Genomic DNA, 21,266 nt, shown 5'->3' on the forward strand with positions numbered 1-21,266 from the left:
CGCCGCTCCTCCCCTTTTCTGCGGGCGAGCAGAGCAGCGCGTGGGGCTGCCCGGAGCGAGCGTGGCGCGCGGCGGGCGGGGCTGTCCTAGAGAAGCCGCTGCAGCTCCGGAGCGCTTTGGTTAAACTGACGCCAGTGAGTGCTCAAACGTGTGGATACTGCAAGCCTTTTGAAACTACAGATGCTTAGTAGAATATCGACAGAAGCCCTAACGCAAATTAAAATCTCGTGAAGCTTTTAAAGCACCTTGTAGCAGCAGCCTTTCATGCAAGTATTTCTGAACTGCTTTAAAGAAGACTCTTAAGCCTGCTTGCCTTAATATTATTTTACCTGTATTTTATCTGTAAACCGCACCAACCATGTTCTTCTTACGTCTTGTTTGCTTCTTAATGTTATGTGACTATTACTTATTTTGTTTCTTCATTCATGTGCATAGGAGATGGCTGTATGGTCACTGTTACAGGAAACATGCTGATCCTCTAGTGGGGTTTGCTTGTTGGGGTGACAGACTACGTTGGTTTTAGGTCAGCCTGCAACTTTGGGTTTTTCATATAGATAAAGGTTTGCAAGGTTGGGGCCTTAAAAATTACATGCAGAATAACTGCCCAACAGAAAGGTAAATGATCAAAGTAAACAACTGACCAGGGCAAGATCCTTGCTTCTTGTTCGTTCTTGGTGGGATATATGGAAAAAACCCCAAACTTAACCATATTCTTTTGTAAGATGGGCTTATCCCTCTTCTAAAAGAAAGCGTCTCTTCAATAGGGAATAAATGTATATAACAAGCTTTAAAATCATACTGCAAATTTGTACCAACTTGTGCTTTGATGAAGACGACATCAGAAGCTGTGTTCTCTTTGTGGTTCCCCACCCCGCCCCTTAACTGCACCAGGAGGTAATTAAAATAATTACATAATATTCCTTTCTGAGTTTTGTGGAAGTATGTGTCTGACAGAGCAAAGGGAGCTGCAGGGTTAGTGCTTCGTTGGAATTTCACACATTTTAGCTGAAGTGTAGTATCTTAGAGGCTTCGCTTGGGAAGCAGTGTAAGATGTGTGCCCGCAGTAAAGAACGCTCTTATAAATGTTTCTTTTTTTTGTGTGTGTACTGTTTCTTCTTTCAGACAAACTTCCTCTGATCTGGGGTATGATAAAGGTTAATACTGTTAGATGCAAGTCAAATAGAAGAGGTTACAATGTGATATAAGTTGTGTTACTATAAGTAGAAAGCCAATGGCAATTTTACTCAGACTTGGTCACTCTAATGGAAGGACTGGCTGTAAGGTAAATACCTACTCTTAAACTGTTACAAAAAATAATTTTGAAACAGATAAGCCTTGAAGTTGTCTTCGAATGTTTCCTGAGTAGAAAGACGGAGAGGCTGAGGTGTGTATGTTTTGTCATCTTGTGGAGGTGTGTGTGTGCATTTGTATTCCAAAAGTAATGAGTTATTGTGAATGTGAACACTACTTGTTTTTTGCCCTTGCTCAATACAGCTATTGTGATATGATGACATTTAAATGGGCAGATGTTAACCCAAGCTCTGTTTCTGAACTCGGAGGGAAGGTGACTCTTAGACAGTAAGGCTGTCCACTTTTGCTCTGTAAGAGGTGTTTCTAAAGAGATGCGGCACAAACGCCTTCTGTTAATACAGCTTACTCTCCTTCAGATGGCCTTTTCCTTTTCTGCTGCCTTCTTGTCTGGTGGTGCTCAGGAGAAGGGTTCTGTCTATGATAGCTTTTGTACTTTTGAATTGGCAATATGTTTGCCTTGCCTCCTCCTCTCATCTCTTCTTTCTCTCTGAAACTAGTTTTGGATTTGGTAGTCTGCAGCTGAAGAAGTTCTGTTAAACAGCTGAAAGAAGATAATTTCTGTGAAGAGATCCTGAGTTTGTGTGTGAACATTGTGCTCTTGAGGTATTAGGATACCAGGGCTTTCTTAGCTGTTGGTATGTGCAGGGATTGTAGGAGTGTTTTCAACACAGGAGGAGTAACTTACAGCTCTCCATTTATTCAAATCCAGTTACTGTAAGATTGTGAGATGTATTTGGGAGAATACATTCCCATGTATATTAAATATCATTAAAAGATTTGCACTAAATTTTGGTATGGTTGGTTCAGGCTTTTGAAGATTCTATTCCTAAAATTACAGCACTCATTTTTTCCAACCATTTCTTATTCTTTCATCCTTTTTCCTTAGCAGGAGAAGGAGATGACTTCTGAATGAATGGGATGATAAATTCTAAATGTTAAGACAAGTGTAGTTGTGTTACATTGAAACTTTACAGAAGTTGGTAGCTATTATTATAAGCGAACCTGAATTTCTCTTTGCAATCTGCCTTGCCAGGCAGAGTCTCTTGAGGTTAAGCCACAGATAATTACTTTGGCCTTTAACCATTAATGTTTGAACTATCATAGAGGTGGTGGTGTCCTGTCATACTCCATCATAACTATGAAGAATGGTAGCTACTTTGTCTCCAAAAGTTCAGTGAGTTTTTTGTCTGCCTCATTTAAAACAACTGTTCTGCATGCTGCTACTGTTGGAATAACTGGCCATGCATAGAGTACCTTTGGGATCCCTGTTCTGATTTTTTTTCTGCATGACTTTCCTCCAAATTTCTGGTGAGCTCTATGCAATGTAAGTTCCCAAAAAAGGGCACTCATTAAAAAAAAAAAAAAAAACAAAAAAAACCAAACAAACCCAAAACTCTGCTTCTATCTTGAGTTTTGATCTGCCCAGCAAACATAAAATAACTTGGTAGTATGGCTCAAGAAATGCTTGATTTAAAAGTCAGATGCTAGTATTGAGTAATCTCTATATGAAATTGAATTTTACAGTTATAATTAAGTTCCATATGAAATAAATACTGACTTTCTGATTACTCAGCTTCCTTGGAAAAGCTTAACTTCTTTCTAAAGTGTTTTGCCTGACTTAGGCAAGGGTGATGAGAAGATGACTGTCGCTCCATATTTTTTTGTCCCTCTGTTAATTAGAGGGCTGTATTATAAATGGCTTCTGGTACACAAGTCTCTCCCTCCCTCCACCCCAAGAGTGACATGATATTGGAAAAACTGTTAGAATCACAGGTGGATTAAAAATTAAGTTTCTTTGAATAAACTTGTTCTGAAGCTTTCTTTCCTGCCGGGGGTGTGACTTTTGTATTACACTGAAGATTTAAGTAGGGAGGGTGAGGGAAGGGGTAGCAAATCTGCAGTCATGCTTCAAACTAACAAGTATTGAAGTATTTTTTCCATTCCAAAAAGGGTATGAAACATAGTGGCTTGAATAACTGTCTTATACTGTAATGGTGTGGTATGCAGTAGTACCTATACCTGTAGAGAAAGGACTTCTGGGTCTTACGCTGTCTTTGGTTGTATAGAGCACATTGAAAAGTTTGTGTGTAGTACAAGACTAAGTAAAATCAACAATTGATGCTGCGTGATTGTGTTCTGACTATGGAGCTAGTATGTGCTGTAGCACATCCTTGTAACCTTGACTGGGGCATTTACTGGTTTGTGCTACCACATGGTGTGCAGCTGACATGCAGGCAAGATAGAGGCAAGAGATTATATGTACTCTCAGGCCCTTGGTTAACACAAGCACTTCGGTGTAATGCATTTGTCTTGGAAAACAAGTCACTGCATAGTGAAGAAATCCTTAAACTCCCTGTTGTTCTTCCAGGCTGTTCAAATGGTAGTAAGTTGACAAAAACATGGGAGAATTGTCAGTTACAAAATGCTGCAGGAAATAGCTTTTATGTTGGCCTTTTTTTTTAAACATCATTATGCTTCAGTCCTGAAGTCAATTGTTCCTATTCCTCTTTAGTACAAGGAACTTGACTGTCTGCTAATTCATAGGCTGTCACCAATGAGTTGTTGTATTTCAAAAGGTTACAAATAAGCCACTATGGCCAAAGGTTCTTAATACAACTTGCAAGCAAAATCTGTCAAGAAGGGCAAATCTACAATTTATAATAAGTTATAGTGGAAACTGAGAGTATTTTCAAATACTATAGGTAATAACAGGCTATTTCACAACTCATACACCAGAAAACTTGGGTTAACATAGATTCTTATTTTGAATCTAGTTTTAGTGGCATTACTTGGTGATTTAAGGTTTTGATGCAGTTTATGTTGTTCTTATCTAGAAAAGACTATCTTGCAGAGATCTGCTGATTCATCTTAGACCTCAAATTGACTTTTTTTTTTTTAATTCAGCCATGTTCCTGGGAGGAGCAGAATGATAGAATGAGTTACAGTTCTGTAAGATGTGATGCCTTTGATTAGTTTCTCAGTTTCTCAAGCTCTTCCTGATAGAGGTGGAGAACTGTTTTTATTTTTACTTTTAAAGAATGAAGACATTTGTTCTTTTGTGGTGACGTTAAGCATGATTCACATATCGCACTTCAGCTTTCCTGAACCTTTTCTCTTTGTAAGAAATCCTTTATGGATTATGTCATTAATGCTAACACTTTTTGTTTGGCCTTGTATTTATGTAGGTAGTTGTGAGATTTAGTTGTTTTCCTTCTTTTTTATGATATTCCTCTTGTCAGGAAAAACATTGTATATTCTACACACTATTGTATGTTCACTTATTACAAACCCTTATTCATTTACCTCTGTGATTAGTTAAAACTTGAAAGATTGTTACTCTAATTCTAAATTACTGTTCTGCATTGTGGTGTATATGACATGCTAAATGTCTAAAAAATGCAGTCATTCCTAAGAACATCTTTTGGAGGGAAATAACACTATCATGGCTGTAGAAATCTAATGGGAGAAAAGAGGAAACCATGTAATCGTACAGAAGAATAGGTGACTGTTTTATATAGGAGTGACTTTTTTGCTTGCCAGTAGCTGGCCTTTTTTTTTGTCTGGTTTGTTGTTGTTGTTGTTGTTTAGCTAAGCAGATGATGATCTACTGTGCAAATACCTGGCTGACGATGGATATAATTGCTTATTGATCTTCAGCCTGAGTATGAAGATACTTCTTCTTGTACCGTCTCAGAATTGCTTATTGCTGGTTCATTAGTTTCACTAGATATCTTCCTTGGGTGTTTTTTTTAATATTGTTTGGTTTTGAACTACTAATGATATGTACTCAGTTTTCCAGACTAACTCACTTTTTCCTTTTCTTGGCCAGACTGTCATATTCATGAGGGCATGACAAACTGTTTTGTGCTCTTGAAACGGGTACTTTTTTTAGAGCTAAAGGAGACATCTTAACCTGCTTAGATGAGGAAGTTCTGCGCATCTCTTAGATTTCCCGTCTTCCTTCCTGTATACTCAGATTTTGCGTCCTTGTCTTTTTTGCTCATTATGATTGGTACGAGGCCGAAAGCTAAAGGTGTGTGTGTATGCTGCAAAAGGGGGTAGGGAGGCACAGTGAGATCTGAGCTGAATTAGGGGCAGCAGGCGAATGATTGTAAACTTCTATTTTTGGCTATTCCAAACTACAATTTTAAATATGAAGTTCTACTGTGTTATAAAAAGGGTTTTACTATAGTATTTGAGTTAAAGTCCAGAGTTCTTTAATCTGAAATAAAGGAATAATTTCTTAAAGCATGACTTCTAGAGAAGTACTGTTTTGTCTACAATAACATTTAGGAGATATTTTCCTGAAAATACAAAATTAATCTTTAACCAGAGAATGATTTGCTATATAAAAGCGCTTCCCATTTTCCCTCTGCCTCTTTTGCTGTGGAAGTAGAGAATGTAGAGTCCCACAACGTATTTCCAGATTAAAGGAGGAAAGGGACTTCTCAAGGCAACTGAATAAGTATTGTTTAAGGAATGCTAAATTAATATGGAAATCACTATTCTTTACAGGATTTAGCCCTCATAATTGAATGTGCATAGAGAAGATCACTTTCTTACAGTTAACCCTGTTTAAAAAATAAAAACTTTTTAAAAATTGCTCTTCAGTACAGTACTTCTTTCAGATTTTGGCCTTTTTCGTTCTTTTAGTCTCTGCTGCTTCTTTTTCTTCTGCCAGCTTTTAGTCAGCTAAATCTGACAAAGAATATTTCTTGTTTAGTTTTAAATCCCTGCCACATCTTCTGCTACTTAAACTAGAGTACTAACCTACTCTTTTTCTTGTCTCTGCGGTGTACAGCCTTATCTCTTCTAGCAGCAGCTTGTTTTGAAGATTTCACTGGTACATATAAAAGCTGCTTTAATGCCACTGTTGTACTGAACCTTAGTTCTTAATTTTTAGCTTCCTATAGGCTTCCTTAATTTATTAATAAAATCATGTTGATGTAGATTTGTGACAGTTTGGAGAAGTATTGGAACTAGAAGGAAAGGCTTACTTTAACTAAAAGTTAAAGATATTATCATAATGTTATCTTGAATATTTGGGAGGAGTTGTTGAGTGTTTTGGGGTTTTTTCTAGTTCCTGAAATGTAACTGTTCAACCCTCTTTCACCTCTGATTTTCTTCTATTTACTGATGTAGTTTGCCAAGGAGCTCTAATACTGAAGTACATATGTAGCCTTGCCCTGGATATTGTGGGTTTTTAGCACTGAATGTATGAGAACTTTGGACAAGTTAATACTGATTACTCTTAGAGAGTGTGTAAGACAAAATGACATGCCTTGTCTTCATTTGACTGCTTTTTAGGTATCAGAGTTCAGCCTGAAACAGCTCTGTGCCTTATCTTCATGTCCATACGTGCTGTCAGGGAACTTTATAACCTGACACTTCTTATCACTTGCTGCAAAATGGACATGTCTCTTCCAAGAGGCAGACCTACTTGCCTGGTATCTACTCCACTAGAGCTGAGAGCCCACTTCTTGTGCCTAAGGATTGAAAGGAAGTTTATCTCTGTTCTCCTGGCCTTTTGGATATGCAAATGCTTTTTCTTGTGGGCAAAGGCGTTCTGTAAACAAGATGCAGCTGTAAACCCTGCATGCTGCTGAGTAACAAAACAATTACTACAGCTTTTTTGAGAACAATATTGTGGCAGAGAAAAACATTACATGATGAATGCTGGAATTGGGGATTCTTATAATGGTTTTAGGCTCTTCGGTCCTGCTACCCCACATGTTTTTCATGCATACTGTTCCCTTAACGAGAGTGTAACAAGCAATGATGTTGACTAATTGTCTGGAGGTCCAAGATCCAAAAGGAAGAGTTTAAAGGAAAAGTCTTGTGCTTGTCTGCAACAAATGTGCATATTTCTTTGTCTAAATCTTCATACCAAATTCCCACTCTTTTACATGTATAAAATCTATTTCTGACACTTGTCAATTTTAGTTTTCCTGCAGAAAGAAGAACTTGTTACCTGGGAATTATTTGTCATATGTGAAAAAACAGACCCGAGTTGTGGAAACAAAAAGACAGTCTGTAATGATGCACAATTTGGAGCTATCATTAGTAAAAGAGTGGACTTGGTACTAGCTGTGTAGTTCCTCAGTACCGTTGACCTTTATACATCAATGAAACATGTTCCAAGATCCATCTGTCCTATGCAGATGTTTAAGGGACTTGGATTTTTTTTTTTGAGACAGAGGATGGGAGAAGCATAAGCAAAAGAAATTTTAAAAGTAATGTCAAAATGCACTGAGAGAAATAATCTACCCAGTGGATGGAGGGATCCATCTACTGTCTGTACTCTTGATGGCCTGAAACATGGTATCTGTGAACATTCTTGCGAAGTCTGGCAGTTATCAGAAGTGCACATTGCTTTTAGCTTCTGCAGTTGGGAATGCTGTCTTCTCACGCACGCTTTTGTTTTAAACAAGTTTTTAAATTTTAGTACTCAACTGACTTTTCTAAAGATGACCTGTAATGCAAATGTTTGTAGTATTTAATTGCCTGTAACTCTTACTTTGTATAGATGGAGCTGCCTGGCCTTGCTTTTGCTGTTTGGATGTTCATTTGCTTCTATGCATCTGTGGATGGCTATCCAAGTGGAAAAATAAGAAAAGCCTGCACTAGCATGATACCCTGTCATGGTAGCTCTCCACAGCTGTCACCTGAGCACACCATTACAGTGAACGGGACTGAATTTAAACCAGGGGACAACATAGAAGGTAACTCTTCACTTACAGCTGAAGAGTTTAATTTACTGTTTCTTTGTGTTGTAGCATGTCTTTACTCAGTTAGCTGTACTAGATCTATCTAAGCAGTTGAATCTTGTTCAGGTGATCAGTTTAGCAGTCACTTAGTACTGATAAAATGATCTTCTGGTAGTCATTGTTGAAATATTTCATTCTTCCTCTGGAGAAGAATGTCCTCTTATTTTTCTTCTTGCTTCAGTTCATCTGTCTGGACCAGATTTTGAAGGATTCTTCATACAGGCCCGGGATGCAGAACACCTGGATAGCCCTGCAGTTGGTTCTTTCGTGTTAGTTGACCGGAGACTGTCTCAGCTTCTGACATGTGGCCACACCAAGGTATAGTCTAGTGTCTTAAAATGAGACATCAAGCACTGAGATGTTTGTACTAGACCATGCCTGTAACAGGACAGAGTTAAACTATGTCATCTTCTTTGAGCTCAGTAAGTCTCTCAGGAAATTGGTCCAACTTGCAGTATAGAGGCATGGATCACTGCAACCCTGTCAGACTATTCTTACAAGCCATTTAAACTATCCTGGTGATTGAAGGCTATTGACTGCTCTAGGAAGATGCAGCATTCATAACATAATTTTTACTTGTGCACAATGAGTGTAGCTTATTCCTGGTTATTGTACTTAAAAAGAGGAGGGTATGCTCTATTTGCTTTGAAGAGGAGAGTCATCAATCATTTTCCATGCTTGTTAAGGACAGAGTAAATTTCTTGCAACAAGGAAAGTTTAGGGCAGTTATTGTGGTAAATAGAATAGGCTGTTATCTTTAGTGTTACTCTGTCGGTTACTGTTAATGGAGCCTTCTTAGTAACAGGTTAGATCACAATCTTCAATATCCATTTTAGATAAATTGATTCTGCCTTGTACAAGAAACGTGAACTCTGATTAGTGTTTCAGCAACCTGCTTGATCTTCATGAACATGTACATTGTCATCTGAGCTGGTGTGGACAAAGTTCTCAATCTGCCTAGATGTAGAAGCGGAGAAAAAAAAATACTACCTGTCCCCCTGTGGCTTTCAATTAATGCATTCATCAGTGCTGTAAAGCTGTGGGGATGTCTGGGCTGTGCCCTCTGTGCTCTAAGGACTTAGTTCAGTGCTCTGATCTGTTTATCGTGTGCAAATAACTGCCTGACCCCAAGACTACTTTTGTTTTTTGTCCTCTGGAATACTAGTTCTGATCTATCTGTACAGTCATTGCACTGTCCCTTCATGCTCTTACTATCAGAAAATGGAGCATTATCACACCATTTCTGCATAAATGCTGCAGGGACCCCTGTCTCATCACTGGAGTCTTCTGGATTGAAATATTTCTAGTTGTTCCTTTTAGCCTTGAAGTTTGTTAGTATGTATAAATTTCAGTGGTAGCCTTCATCCTAGTTGATCATGACTGGCTGAGGAAAAGCCAGTTGCACTGGGTCTGTGCAGTGTAAACAGTGCAGTGCCTGTTGAGAATTTAGCTGCAGCCTGTGATGACAGTGTTAGCTGAAATCTCCTTACTGCACATCTACTGTGTAACTCTTGATATGTGTGTGTTTTCAGAATTCAGCTGTCAGTCACACAAATAAAGCAAAAAAGAAATACATAAAAGTTTATTGGATTGCTCCTGGAGATGCACCAAAACGTGTACAGTTTCTGTAAGTAAATCTAATATTAGTTCTATTTTATTAAAATGCAAATAAGGTAAACCTGTACCGTTGTTGCTGTCAAATATTGACCAGCAACTGGAAAATATCCTGGGACTAATGGCCTGAAAAGTCAACACCTCTTGCTTGCTGTAAAGTCTATGTTAATGCAGAGACATTTTCTTTAGGGAAACTTTGGAGATGATGATTTTGATTTTTGTGGGGACAGTAGAAGGGGATTTGGAGACCAGTTTCTTTAGTAGTTCTTTAGTTAGTTCTCATGCCTGTAAATTACAGGGTTAATCTCTTTCTGTGCTTGTATGTAACAAAATGTTATGTATGCCCTCCTTTTATACTACTAGCTTTTTGGGAACTAATAGATAAAAGCTATGCAACTGTTCTCTTGAAGTTGTAATCTCTGCCACAAGCATGAATGTTTCTTATATCCAGTAGAGTAGGCAGTAGTATGTTTTATTTTGCCACTGAGATTTCAGATATTTTCATACTTCAATACCTAAAATGTTAGAGGTCTGCATAAAAATAAGTTGTTCAAACTATAGAAGCGTTTCCTTTTTCCTTTTTTTTTTAAGTAACAATCAGCAGTTGATGTATCTAGTAATGACCATGTGTGTTGTGTTTAAGAGCCACAGTTGTGAAGAAATACAAGACGTTCTGGGTGAAGATTCCTGGTCCAATTGTTTCTCAGCCTAATGCACTGTCACCAACACCACCCTTGCACACAACATCAGAGGCTATATCAACTTCACACCCGGTTTCCTACTTATCAAAGCCAGTAAGTAATTACAAACGTAAATAATGCTGTCTAACACTTGTGATCAATGGAATTCAATGAAATCGCATTGATACAGCCTATTGACAGAAACGGAGAGACGATGGATGAGCAACTTGGATATCAGAGACTGATGTGGATATCAGACAGCTACCCTCTTGTGTTAATTGAGTTGCCTGAACTTGTGTGGATTTAAAGTTGTCATGCCACATGCAGGTCAGAAGGTTGATAGAAAGTTTAGAACTTAATGGTCAGAAAATACTATGCATACCTGGGAAAAAAGATGGGAAAAGAGTTGCTTGGTCTTGACTAACAGTTTCCTATTTAGTAACTACAGTCTCAGAAACTTCCTTCTGTGAGTTCATGTGTGTTACTGACTTCCATTACTGATTCTTGAATGGATTGAGCAAGCATCACTATTTGATCCAGAATAAGTGTGACTTTTAATCCATATGTTTTCTCATTGTGTATCAGTGGAGTTCCTACTTCAAAAAGGAAACAAAAAGCTGGTCTTCCCTTCTTTTCTCCCTCATCCAACAGCTGATACTACCTCTCTGAAAATTAAACCAAAGGAAGTTTCTCTAAAGTTTTTTTACTTTCTTTTCATAGTTACTCTATTATAATGTTTTTAAGGTGAAAATTCAACTTGATTAAAAGCACAGCTTGGAACTTGCTGTCATTTTACCTACTATTTCTGAGGTAATTGTAGGGATGGGTTAAGAGATTGGTATGTAGACATAGATGGCAATTCTTTGCTGTTCCCTGTATGCTTGATTCTAGAATGGGGTAGCAAGGTGGGAAGAAGAGGGAAACTCTCATTGTTTATGACTTGTTTGTTTGCTTGTCTAGTTCAATGCATCAGGTTGTGGAAGTATGAAGTTCTGCATTAGGAACCCTTCAAACTGTGATCCTGAGAGTGCTTCCTGTTTTTTTTTATCCTTCCAACAAGAGAAGAGTTCCGTTTTTATTGAAATGAGTGGTCCAAGTGAAGGATATTTAGCATTTGCTTTGTCCAATGACCAGTGGATGGTGAGTGTCCTATTTTACTTCTTTAGTTGCTTTTGTGATCTTAGTAAAGTTTGAATGGTGCTTTAGAAAAACATACATATGGAACACTGAAATGCTGCTAGATGTCACACAAAGTAACTTCTCTCCCACAGTGCTGAAGCACAGGTTGCCTTTTCTAGGTGGATATTCAGCTTTATCTCAGGACTGACTATTTGCAGCAGAATTTCCCTGTGAATATCTGTCTTAGCAGAATTCAGCCTGTCTTATTGCACAGCAGCTGGATGGAATTCCTGGTTAGATAAATCTTTCGTTGTTACCCGGACAAAACCCCTCACCTATTGCGACTGAGTGGCTATGCTTTCTGAAAACTATTTGCATTGCATCATTGTTTGTAGAGGAGTGACTCCATTCAATCTCAAGAAGTGTTTAGAGAGCCTTTTTTCTAATTGGTGTTAAAGTGAAGGGCTGATGCTGTTGACAAATGCATAATCCGTAAACTAACTGTTGCACAAAGGAGATGCTGTTTATATTCATGTCCCTAGTGCAAGAACACTTAGTTCTTAACAATACTTTGTCTTTACAGCTATAAGAAAAAACATTTAACCAAAGAGGGTTTTAAAATAATATCAACATCCATCTCTGTCTTGTCTGGTTAATTTAGTAAATTCTGAATAATTAACGAAACTTCTGATAATATGGTTGCTACCCTGGGATGACGGGAGTGTAAATCATAATGTGCCTTACTATGTGTAATCTGTTTTACTTAATGTGGTTCCTCTTTAATACTGAAGTGTTTGAAAGCTGGGAAATAATAGCTTGATAGCTGGAGAAATCTGTTTCAAGTCTTATTGCATATATTAAATCAAAGAGCTTTTTAAGACTTACAAGAGTGGTTTTTATTGGGCTGTAAATACCTTTTTTTTTTTAAACTCTCCAGGGTGGTGATGATGCATATCTATGTGTTAATGAGGGCCACCATGTCCATGTAAGCACTGCCTATCTGAAGGGGCGAAGTCCTCCTGTTTTGCATTCAGAGGTACATTTGAAAACAACTAAGATACTTCCACAAACGTAGGTTTGCAGTGATGAATGGCATGCTGCTGCTTTGTGCTTTTACTTGGCACTGCAGCTCTAAATAGTAAGGTGGATCCGTAACTCTAAGATGAGATTGGTTAGGCTCTTACTTTATGGTAAAATTGTTACCTTTGGAAGTCTAAATTTAATTTTTAAAAATAAGTCACATGGTGGGAGCTTACTCTACTGAAGAACTTTGTTCCCATTATTACTTTGCGCATTGCTAGGGCTGTAGCTGCAATCAGTATATCCTGTGTTAAAGGTGGGAAGGTGAGATCACCATGAGCTGGAAAAATTGGTGGTAATAAGTCCAGCCCTTATGTTGCTGTGTTGGCTTACTGACATACCTTCTAAGTTGCAAGAGACTTTTATTCCACTACCCCGCCTCCCCCACAGTCATCTCTGTTCGTTCTTAGAGCAACAGTGACACTCTTGTCTTTTGCAGGGTTACTTTTAAGCCAATTACTCTGTCAGTCTGCAAAGACTGCGTATTACATGTCTCCTGTTTCACAGAATGCCCTTGAAGATGTGTCATGGAGGCTTGTGGATGGTGTTCTGCAATGTTCTTTCAGAAGGAGTATTCGTCTTCCTGCTTATAAAGGGAGATTTAATATGGATGCCTATTACTACATCTTGCTGGCAGATGGGGAAGCTAGTGAAGGTAAACTTGAGTTACATATGGCTGCATTTCTTTGAACAGCTCTGAGTTACTAATTCTCAGCCAAGCCATATCTTACGTAAGGATAACTATCTGAACTATGGTTCCCAATGTCTGAGGCACTTAGACCAGTCATCTTTACTGCTTCTCTGGATCATGGGTTTTCTTTTGGAAGTTACAGTAAACTTACTCATATATGTGTGTTGTATGCCCCCTTGATGCTAGGAACTGTTAGCTTCTTGAGAGCTGACCACACCTTTTTAAAATGGAGCTAGCATCGACGGGAAATACTCTTATTTTGTGCGCGTAGTGGAGAAAGCTATTTTCTGTCGCATGGGTGAGTTGGTCCTTGTACATTAAGTATGCAAGACAGCTTAGATGACATCTTAGGTTCTTACTATCTTGTGTGTCAGAAATTTAGTTTGTATGATTATGCTCCATGGTCACAACAGGGCTTGCATTCATAAATAAGGAGTGGGTACACTTACAAGTGCAGTGGCTTTCATCAGCTGTAAATAAACCACTTCATGTCACTGCTTAGGTGGACTAATATACAAACATCGTCGTCAGCCTCTGATCACCAATGGAATATACAATGTCACAGGCCTTCCTCAGGATATTGGAGGTTCCCGGTCCCCAAGACTTATCAAGGCTCACGGTAAGCTGTGACTTCTAGTTTTGTCTTACAGTTCTAGACTTGCTCAGTCTGGAGTGTCAAGTTTTCTTCATTATTGCAGAGTATGTATTTCCTTTTGTCCTTCTGGCACTCATGTTGTATATACTGTTGGCTAGCAAGATCTGAGACTGTGAAGAGGGGGTAAAGTTATTAATTTTCATTTAAGAAACTTTTACTCAGGAAAATGAACCTTCATTTGCACTCTCTTAAATTTATAACAGGGTCTTGTTTCTGCTTACCTCTTTCTCTCTGGTTTAATTTGTTCTAGTTGCATTATTGGTTTAATTCTATTTGAAATGAGAAACCCCTCAACTGACAGTCCAGAGCCATTGAATTTAATGAGACTTTTTTGTCTCGCACTTTAAAGACTTTAAAGCCGGCCCATGAGAGATCTATCACTCACTCTTTGTGAAACAAATTGTAAGCAATGTCACCTTTCATCCTCTGACATCTAAGCTGGTGACAGAACAGCATCTCTCACCAGCATGTACTGACTGCACTGGCACATATGAAATGCACAATAGCCAGAGCTGCTCTGTCATGCTGTGTGGGCATAGTGTGATTACCTTTTATATGGATGTCTCTGTCCTCTAGCAAGATAAATGCTATGAAGTTGTAGTCTGAACCAGGTGATTAAAAACTTATTGCTGGTAAAGTCTGACCATATGTGTACAGACTTAAACTATTACACAATCTTTGAAGCTGTATTCATATGCAGCTAAATTACGCATGTTTACCTTGTATTCTTTTCAATTTTCAGGAGCGCTAATGTTTGTTGCTTGGATTACCACAGTTAGTATTGGTGTTATTGTTGCACGATTCTTCAAACCTGTCTGGTCTCATTCATTCCTGTTTGGAAAAGAGATGTGGTTTCAGGTGGGCAAAATCTCCCCATATCTCCAGCTGTATTTTCTAGCTTTATTGTAAGCAGAATTATAAACCTACTGGATCCAAGAAACAGGAGATTAAGATTGGTGTAATTCTTATCTTTCTTTAATCTTACAAAATGGAACAATTACAAATCAAAAGTTCACCTACTTTACTAGTAACAGCAGAGTCAAGAACATTTTTAACTGTAGATCCGTTAAATGTATTGGCATATTAAGAAAGCTGTAAAGTTTCTAAAAGCAAACTTAACTTTTCTAGGTGCATCGTATGCTAATGTTGACCACAGTCACGCTTACAAGCATTTCTTTTGTGTTGCCTTTTATTTATCGAGGAGGTTGGAGCCAAGTAAGTGTGTGCTTTTGTTTAACTCAAATGTAAAGGTTGGACCAAATAAATGAGAAGGAGGTCCACTGATGACTAATGTGTTACAACTATTGCCAAGGAAATTGCTGAGAAAGCTGTCCTTAGGTAGGCTGATTTCAAATCCTAGCAACACAGAAGAAGAATGTTGCCTCCTTTAACTACAGTTGAAAAACCTCAGTACTTTCCTTCCTCTTTCTCACAAATAAAGTCTTTGCTTATAGTTTCTTTATGTACTAAATCAGGCTTCTTCCCGTTTCCTTAGAGAACTTGAATTTGGGAGGGGCATGAGGATGGGATTGCTGACTCATTAACATGGTAAACCCTCTCGGAGTAAGTGTTATTAACTTGGACTTGAGTAACTGTATCCAGTGATTAAGCTTGGTCCGGAATACTAGACAGATACAGGTTGTATATGTATTGTTGTCACCTGTATAATATTTGGTGCAGGGTGATAACAGATATTGGAAATTCTAGAGAGTATCTGAATTAAAGGTGGGAGAATGTGGTTACAGGTAGAGCTAGAAGCTAGAGAAATTGAATAAAATATTTTAGAGTTAAGACTAGAACAGATAGGGTGAGAGGGGAGACCAGTGCTGGGAGGACTTATGAAATAGGCCTCTTCTGAAGACGCCGGATTGAAGATGAAGAGCTTGTAGCATAGCTTCTACAGTCATAGTGCTTTCTGCTCTTCAGCTGGTAGAATTTCTAAATACAGCAAAAAGGTGGCACAAACCATGGGCAGACTTACCAGTGTCTCATGTTGCCAAGGAGAACCATCTTCATCGAGCTGCAGGGCAGCTTACTGTGTCCTGTAGCCTCTGCCAGTCTAAACACAGTGCTGTTCCACCATTGTAACTTACTAATACAAGTATAAATAAAGTTATCAACTTTTTGGTATTTTTTCTATATCTTTATGTAGATATGATATTAAAGAAAAATGTCCTGTGTTTAGCAAGCAGGTTTTCATCCTTATCTCGGCTGTACTGTGATGGCTCTGACAGTATTCCAACCACTTATGGCAGGTTTCAGACCATCTCGTCATGCACCAAGGTACTCGCAACTAACTCATTAAGTTACAACCACAGGAATTAAATATGCCTGTTTCTTTAAAAATTCTTTACATTGAAAAGATATCTTTAAAGTAGGTAACAGTGTTCTTTTATTTACAGCCCCCCTGCCATGTAATAAATAAATGTGTTTCATTGTTTTGTAGGAGGCAGTGGTTTAACTGGTTTCATTGGAGTACTGGTACAACAGCTAGAATACTAGCTGGTGAGTAGGAGTAATAGTTGTAACTCCCTTTTAAGTGATTTAAAGGAACTTTGTTCATTGTCTGGGCCTATTGCTTGTCTAAAACATCTATGGACATCCAGTCCAGGCATCTCTGAAGATTCGTTTTCTTGATGGCCACCTCCTGTGTGAGTTTTAAGTGGATCATCAGGAACAGCTTCAGGGAGAAAAAATTACTATGTAAAACCAAAGAGATTACAGACAAATCTTGAAATATCTCTTTAATGAGGACCTGTTCCTATTTTGAGTTATTTCTTTTTGTCTTGGAAGATTTGAGGATAGTGTTCTTAAAGTAACATAGTTCAATGTTGTTTAAAGGGAGAGGGGAAACTCACAGAACCAGAAGCTGTGCTTAGTTCTATTAATAGTGACAAGTTTCCACAGGGGCAGCTTAAGCACCAATGTTGTTGTGACTTTGGTCTTGTTGGTAGTCACAAATGCTAGTGTTTATGTGACTGGGATGTGACAGGGCACTGAGCAGAATGAAAACTATCTTGGCCACCTCCTTTTCTCCCTGCCTTCCACCTCCCACTGCCAAAAAAAAAAAAAAAAAAAGCTTTTTTGCCTGGACTCTTCTAACCTCATTCCCCAAGTAGTTGTAGGCAGTTCATGGGAAAACTATTGCCAAAGGTGTCGAGCGGTTTTTTAATTACCCTGACACAGCACTCTTAGTGTCTTTTTATCTTGTTTTTACTGACTAGTGGTGACTATGTTCTTGGGAATGGATCTACCAGCACTTGACCTACCAGACCCATGGGACACCTATACAATGATTGGTTTTGTAGCTTGGCATGTCGCTATTGATGTTCTTCTGGAAATACACAGCTACTGTCTCGTACGCAAAGGTACAAACCCAACAAAACTCCTGTTGTTACTTGGCTTGGTCAGGATTGTGCAACAAATGTAACAGAGTGGATTGAATTTCAAGAGGTGTTCTTTGGCCTCTAACTTGGAAGCTGAAAGGGAATAACTCTCAAGTAACAGTGTCATATTTTCTGTACAAATTAATATGGGAATAAACCAGTTTTCAATACCCAAATGTTCTAGAAAAATTGGTTTTGTGCATTTTAAGTATTAGCCTCTTATTTCTCAAACCACAGTTTATAGGGGCAGACTGAAATGTGTATTTTCCAAGAATCTATCAACGTTTGCCATGATTTTGTTCCCAGGTGGGTAGTTGAAGTCCAGGTTAATTGATGCACGTTTAGTCTGCATTTTATTGTGACAAATTGCTGGTACGTATGGCTGTTATTGCATGAGCAAAATGATCAGAAACTTGAGCATAAATGCTTGCACTTTTGAGTGAACAGGGGACTGAAGGTGAAGTCCTGACTCCAATATGTCTCTTAAAGCGACTGGTAGTAACTTCATTGGAAATTCTTAGCTTCACTGGCTGGTGTCACATGTAAATGACCTATATCTAAGGCAGGGATGAGACATCTGCAGAATTGAAGAAGCATGGTTAGTTAAGGGGCTGTGTAAGGTGGCATGTAGAGAAGGAGTGATTATAAAAGATGTGAATTTAAATTTCATTGCGGTAATTACTTCCTAGAAATAGAGAAATGAACCTGAAATATCTGAACAATGAATGTTCTCATGTTGGCTAATGGAAAATACTTCTTAAGGAAATCTAGTTATCTTAAACGGAAAAGGTGTTGGATCAAACAGATGTTTTGTTCAGCTCAAAACTCAGTGTTTTGATGGTTCACTCTAGGAAATGGGACAAAATGTTTTGCCACTTCAACGTCCAGAAGTTACTTTTTGTAAGTCAGCTCCAGAATAAGTTTTCACTTGTGCTGTGAGCACGATAGCACAGGCCATACAATGTCAAATGAGGCTTCAAAATGCTTTCAAATTTGATGCTGTCTAAGACTTAGTCACAGGATCAACACTTCTGCAGTAGAAAAATGAAAAACCCCTTCCTCTTAAGAGCTGACTTAACTTTTTTTTTCCTTCCCACTAACAGTGGAAGTGATAGAGGATGACAGAGTACAGATACTGCAGTCACTCACATCTGCAGAAGCAGAGGTAAGTCACAGTTCTGTAAATAACTGCTATGAGATGGGATGATTCTTTGTTTAAACGAACAAAAAGACTGACATTTCTATGGCTTTTCTTCCCCTTTTCTTGCAGGGTCGTCTGTTTAAACAGATTGTGTTAACCATCTATGTCTGTGGAAATACAGTATTCCTCATTGCCTTCCTGGCAGCAATCAATCAAATATGAAATAAGTCATTCGGAATTTAGCGATGAAATACCGTGCAGTTGAAAAGTCTGCAAGGAATGCTTCCTATTACAACTTTTCCCTCAACACCTCCCTGAAGATGTAATTGAAGAATAATAGCACATGTGCGTCATGCTCAATATTAGGGAGAACTTGAATTCAAATCTATAGAAGGATGCTGCAGTCCTGCAAAAGCTGTCTTCTGATGGGACTTTTAATGGGAGTCTTCACCTGAGTAAGGAATGAAGTCTCTATTTTTAAGTGCAGTAATTAACTTGATTGAAGCTTATAGATTAAGATGACTGAGAAGATGTGCTGAAAATGCTGTTTTGATAGTCAGTTACCTAAACCTTTTGTTAATATTATTGGGAAAACTGGAAAGATTGATCTGGAATCTATCATATCTGTTCACTTCACTTTACTGTGTTCTAATGGCATGTGATGTGACAATTTCCTGCTCATGACAGTTTTGTGCATTAAAAAAACCCAAACCTTAGTGAAAAACTGTCACAAATGCAGGTTGATGCATGAGCTAAATGCTATTGTCTATCTTTGCAGTTAAATGCAAAAAATATTCTCTCTGCTCTAAGAGCAGTACACTTAGACAAGCATATGAGTTTGGGAACTTCAGTCCTTTAGTAAAACCACCATTTGCCTCACTCAAAATACTGTTCTGTCCCATCCCATCTCCCTCAGTCCCTCTAAACCTTAAAGAGAAAATGTGTTTGCAATACAAGTGCATTAAAACCAGTTGTAGTTATCCAAAACTCAAACAGGAAGAACCTATCTGTAAGTATGGATTTCTGGGTTTTGCTGTCTTTAGTTGCTTGTGGCTTCTGAACTACTTTTCTGTGTGAATAAGATGGCTTTATGCCACTTGATGCTTCAATGGAAGTGAAAATATTTGCTCAGGAATGTTGCAGTTGTATTCGCACTATTGAGCGAAATGTAGATTAGGGGTTGGTTTGACTGCAGGAAAAGCAGCTTCTGTTAATGTTAAGTGAGAGTCCTTTGAGCTGGCGTATATAGGAGACAGACCTATCTTCATAAGAATATGGGAGGGAATTTTTTTAGTCAACAAAAGATTTATCTAAATATATGAACTGGCACAGGGAATGGAAAGAGACTATATTGTTTAACTTTTTTGGTTCATTTTTTGCCCAAGTATAGAAAGACACTCTTGAAATGGCATCTCAGAAATGAATCCTTAATATGCCATGCAGTACAGTGCTTTGCATTTGTTTTTTGCAGCTCTGGATAGTTTGCTTCCACACCTCTTCATTTTTGATACTGGAAAGTATCGATTTCTAGTTGTAATGCTTCAAAATATATCTTCAGCCTAGGGCTACTAAGGTGGCTGGGAATAAAGGTGTTGAAGTATTGGACAGAATAGCAAATAGGCCTGGCTTTGTATAGATTATTACAACAACATGTCCCTACTACTTGATGGCTAGCTCTAAAATACTTGTACGTGTGGGTCGGGTAGTGGTTCTCCATTTACTAAAGCTGCCTATTTCTGTCTCTTCCTCCATCTCCCCAAATCCACAGCACCGCCTATTGCAGGGACAAATCACAGCCAGAAAGCTACAAGTTTGTTTGCAGTCACTGATCTTTTTGGCTGCTCAAGTAACTGGTTTAGCCATAAGACGTTTCTAGAGCTGGGATTAATCCCTTTGGCAGTGGCGGCAGCAGGCTGCACGTGAGTGTAAGTTGAATCATCCCCCTTCCTCGTGGAAGCTGTAGAAGTTGTGCAGATTAGGGAAGGGGGACTGTGAAGAAATATGGCAAAACCCAGGCTGAAGGGCAAGAAGTATATGACTAATTGCATGGGTTTGTGTGTGTTTAAGAGAACTCTGATCTCAAAAGCCTGGGAATCACAGGCGCATCTAGTGCTAAAGTTTTGGGGGACTCTTGTATACCATGAGTTTATAGAAGAAAATCTCTCAACCTAGGTACAATTGATGTCTAAATTAAAGTCAATGCTGGATTCTTTCTGTAATACAATAGCTGTACTATGTGTTGTTTCATTTGCATGTGACAATGAACATGGGGTTTTTAAACATGAATGTAAATATCTTAAAAGTTTTTTGCCTCTTTTAGTAAGGTACACTACCACATAGAAAAGAATAGTCTTGCCTAGCAGCAAAATTAATCATCAGTTTTCTTTGTAGATGGTGTTTTACAAATTAAAGCTATCTAAATGCTTCCTGGAGAAACTCTTACTGAAATTGAATGTTAAAATAGTTTCTCTCTGCAATGCAGGATTTCTTTTCCTCAAGAAGGGGGAGGCGGGGGAAAATCCTTCTTTCCACATCTAATATAGTTTTAAAGATGGCAAAATTGTCAGCTGCTCTTTGGATAACTTGTTCCTTCCCACTGCTAGCAATATTGCATAGTTTGTGGGGCCTTATGTGCAGTATTGTAACTTATTCTATGGAAAGACTTGTTAATTTTGTGCAATGTTTGTTCACACCACCACCCCTGCCCCCTTCCTGCATGACTAGTAAGAGGAAGCAATGTGTCATTGTATTCTAGTGACTTCTAAAATCTCTGGTGTACTCCTTTGAAAAAAAGAAGAAAAGAGTCTATGGAAATGTTTGAC

The 21,266-nt window shown here is 38.4% G+C and overlaps 1 protein-coding gene across 1 annotated transcript; it reads left to right on the top strand.

Moving 5' to 3' along the window:
• Window positions 1-1,231: 1,231 nt before the first annotated feature.
• FRRS1 (ferric-chelate reductase 1) lies at window positions 1,232-18,666 on the top strand. Its single transcript, XM_010292329.1, is given in 17 exon segments — window positions 1,232-1,282; window positions 6,113-6,154; window positions 7,838-8,033; window positions 8,260-8,396; window positions 9,611-9,705; window positions 10,336-10,486; window positions 11,333-11,512; window positions 12,429-12,527; window positions 13,079-13,226; window positions 13,765-13,881; window positions 14,660-14,775; window positions 15,046-15,132; window positions 16,103-16,200; window positions 16,364-16,422; window positions 17,142-17,285; window positions 18,407-18,468; window positions 18,574-18,666. Coding segments are annotated over 17 exon segments (1,875 nt in total).
• Window positions 18,667-21,266: the final 2,600 nt, after the last annotated feature.

Source organism: Phaethon lepturus, unplaced genomic scaffold, assembly GCF_000687285.1.
Source record: "Phaethon lepturus isolate BGI_N335 unplaced genomic scaffold, ASM68728v1 scaffold24168, whole genome shotgun sequence".
Classification (NCBI taxonomy): Eukaryota; Metazoa; Chordata; class Aves; order Phaethontiformes; family Phaethontidae; genus Phaethon; species Phaethon lepturus.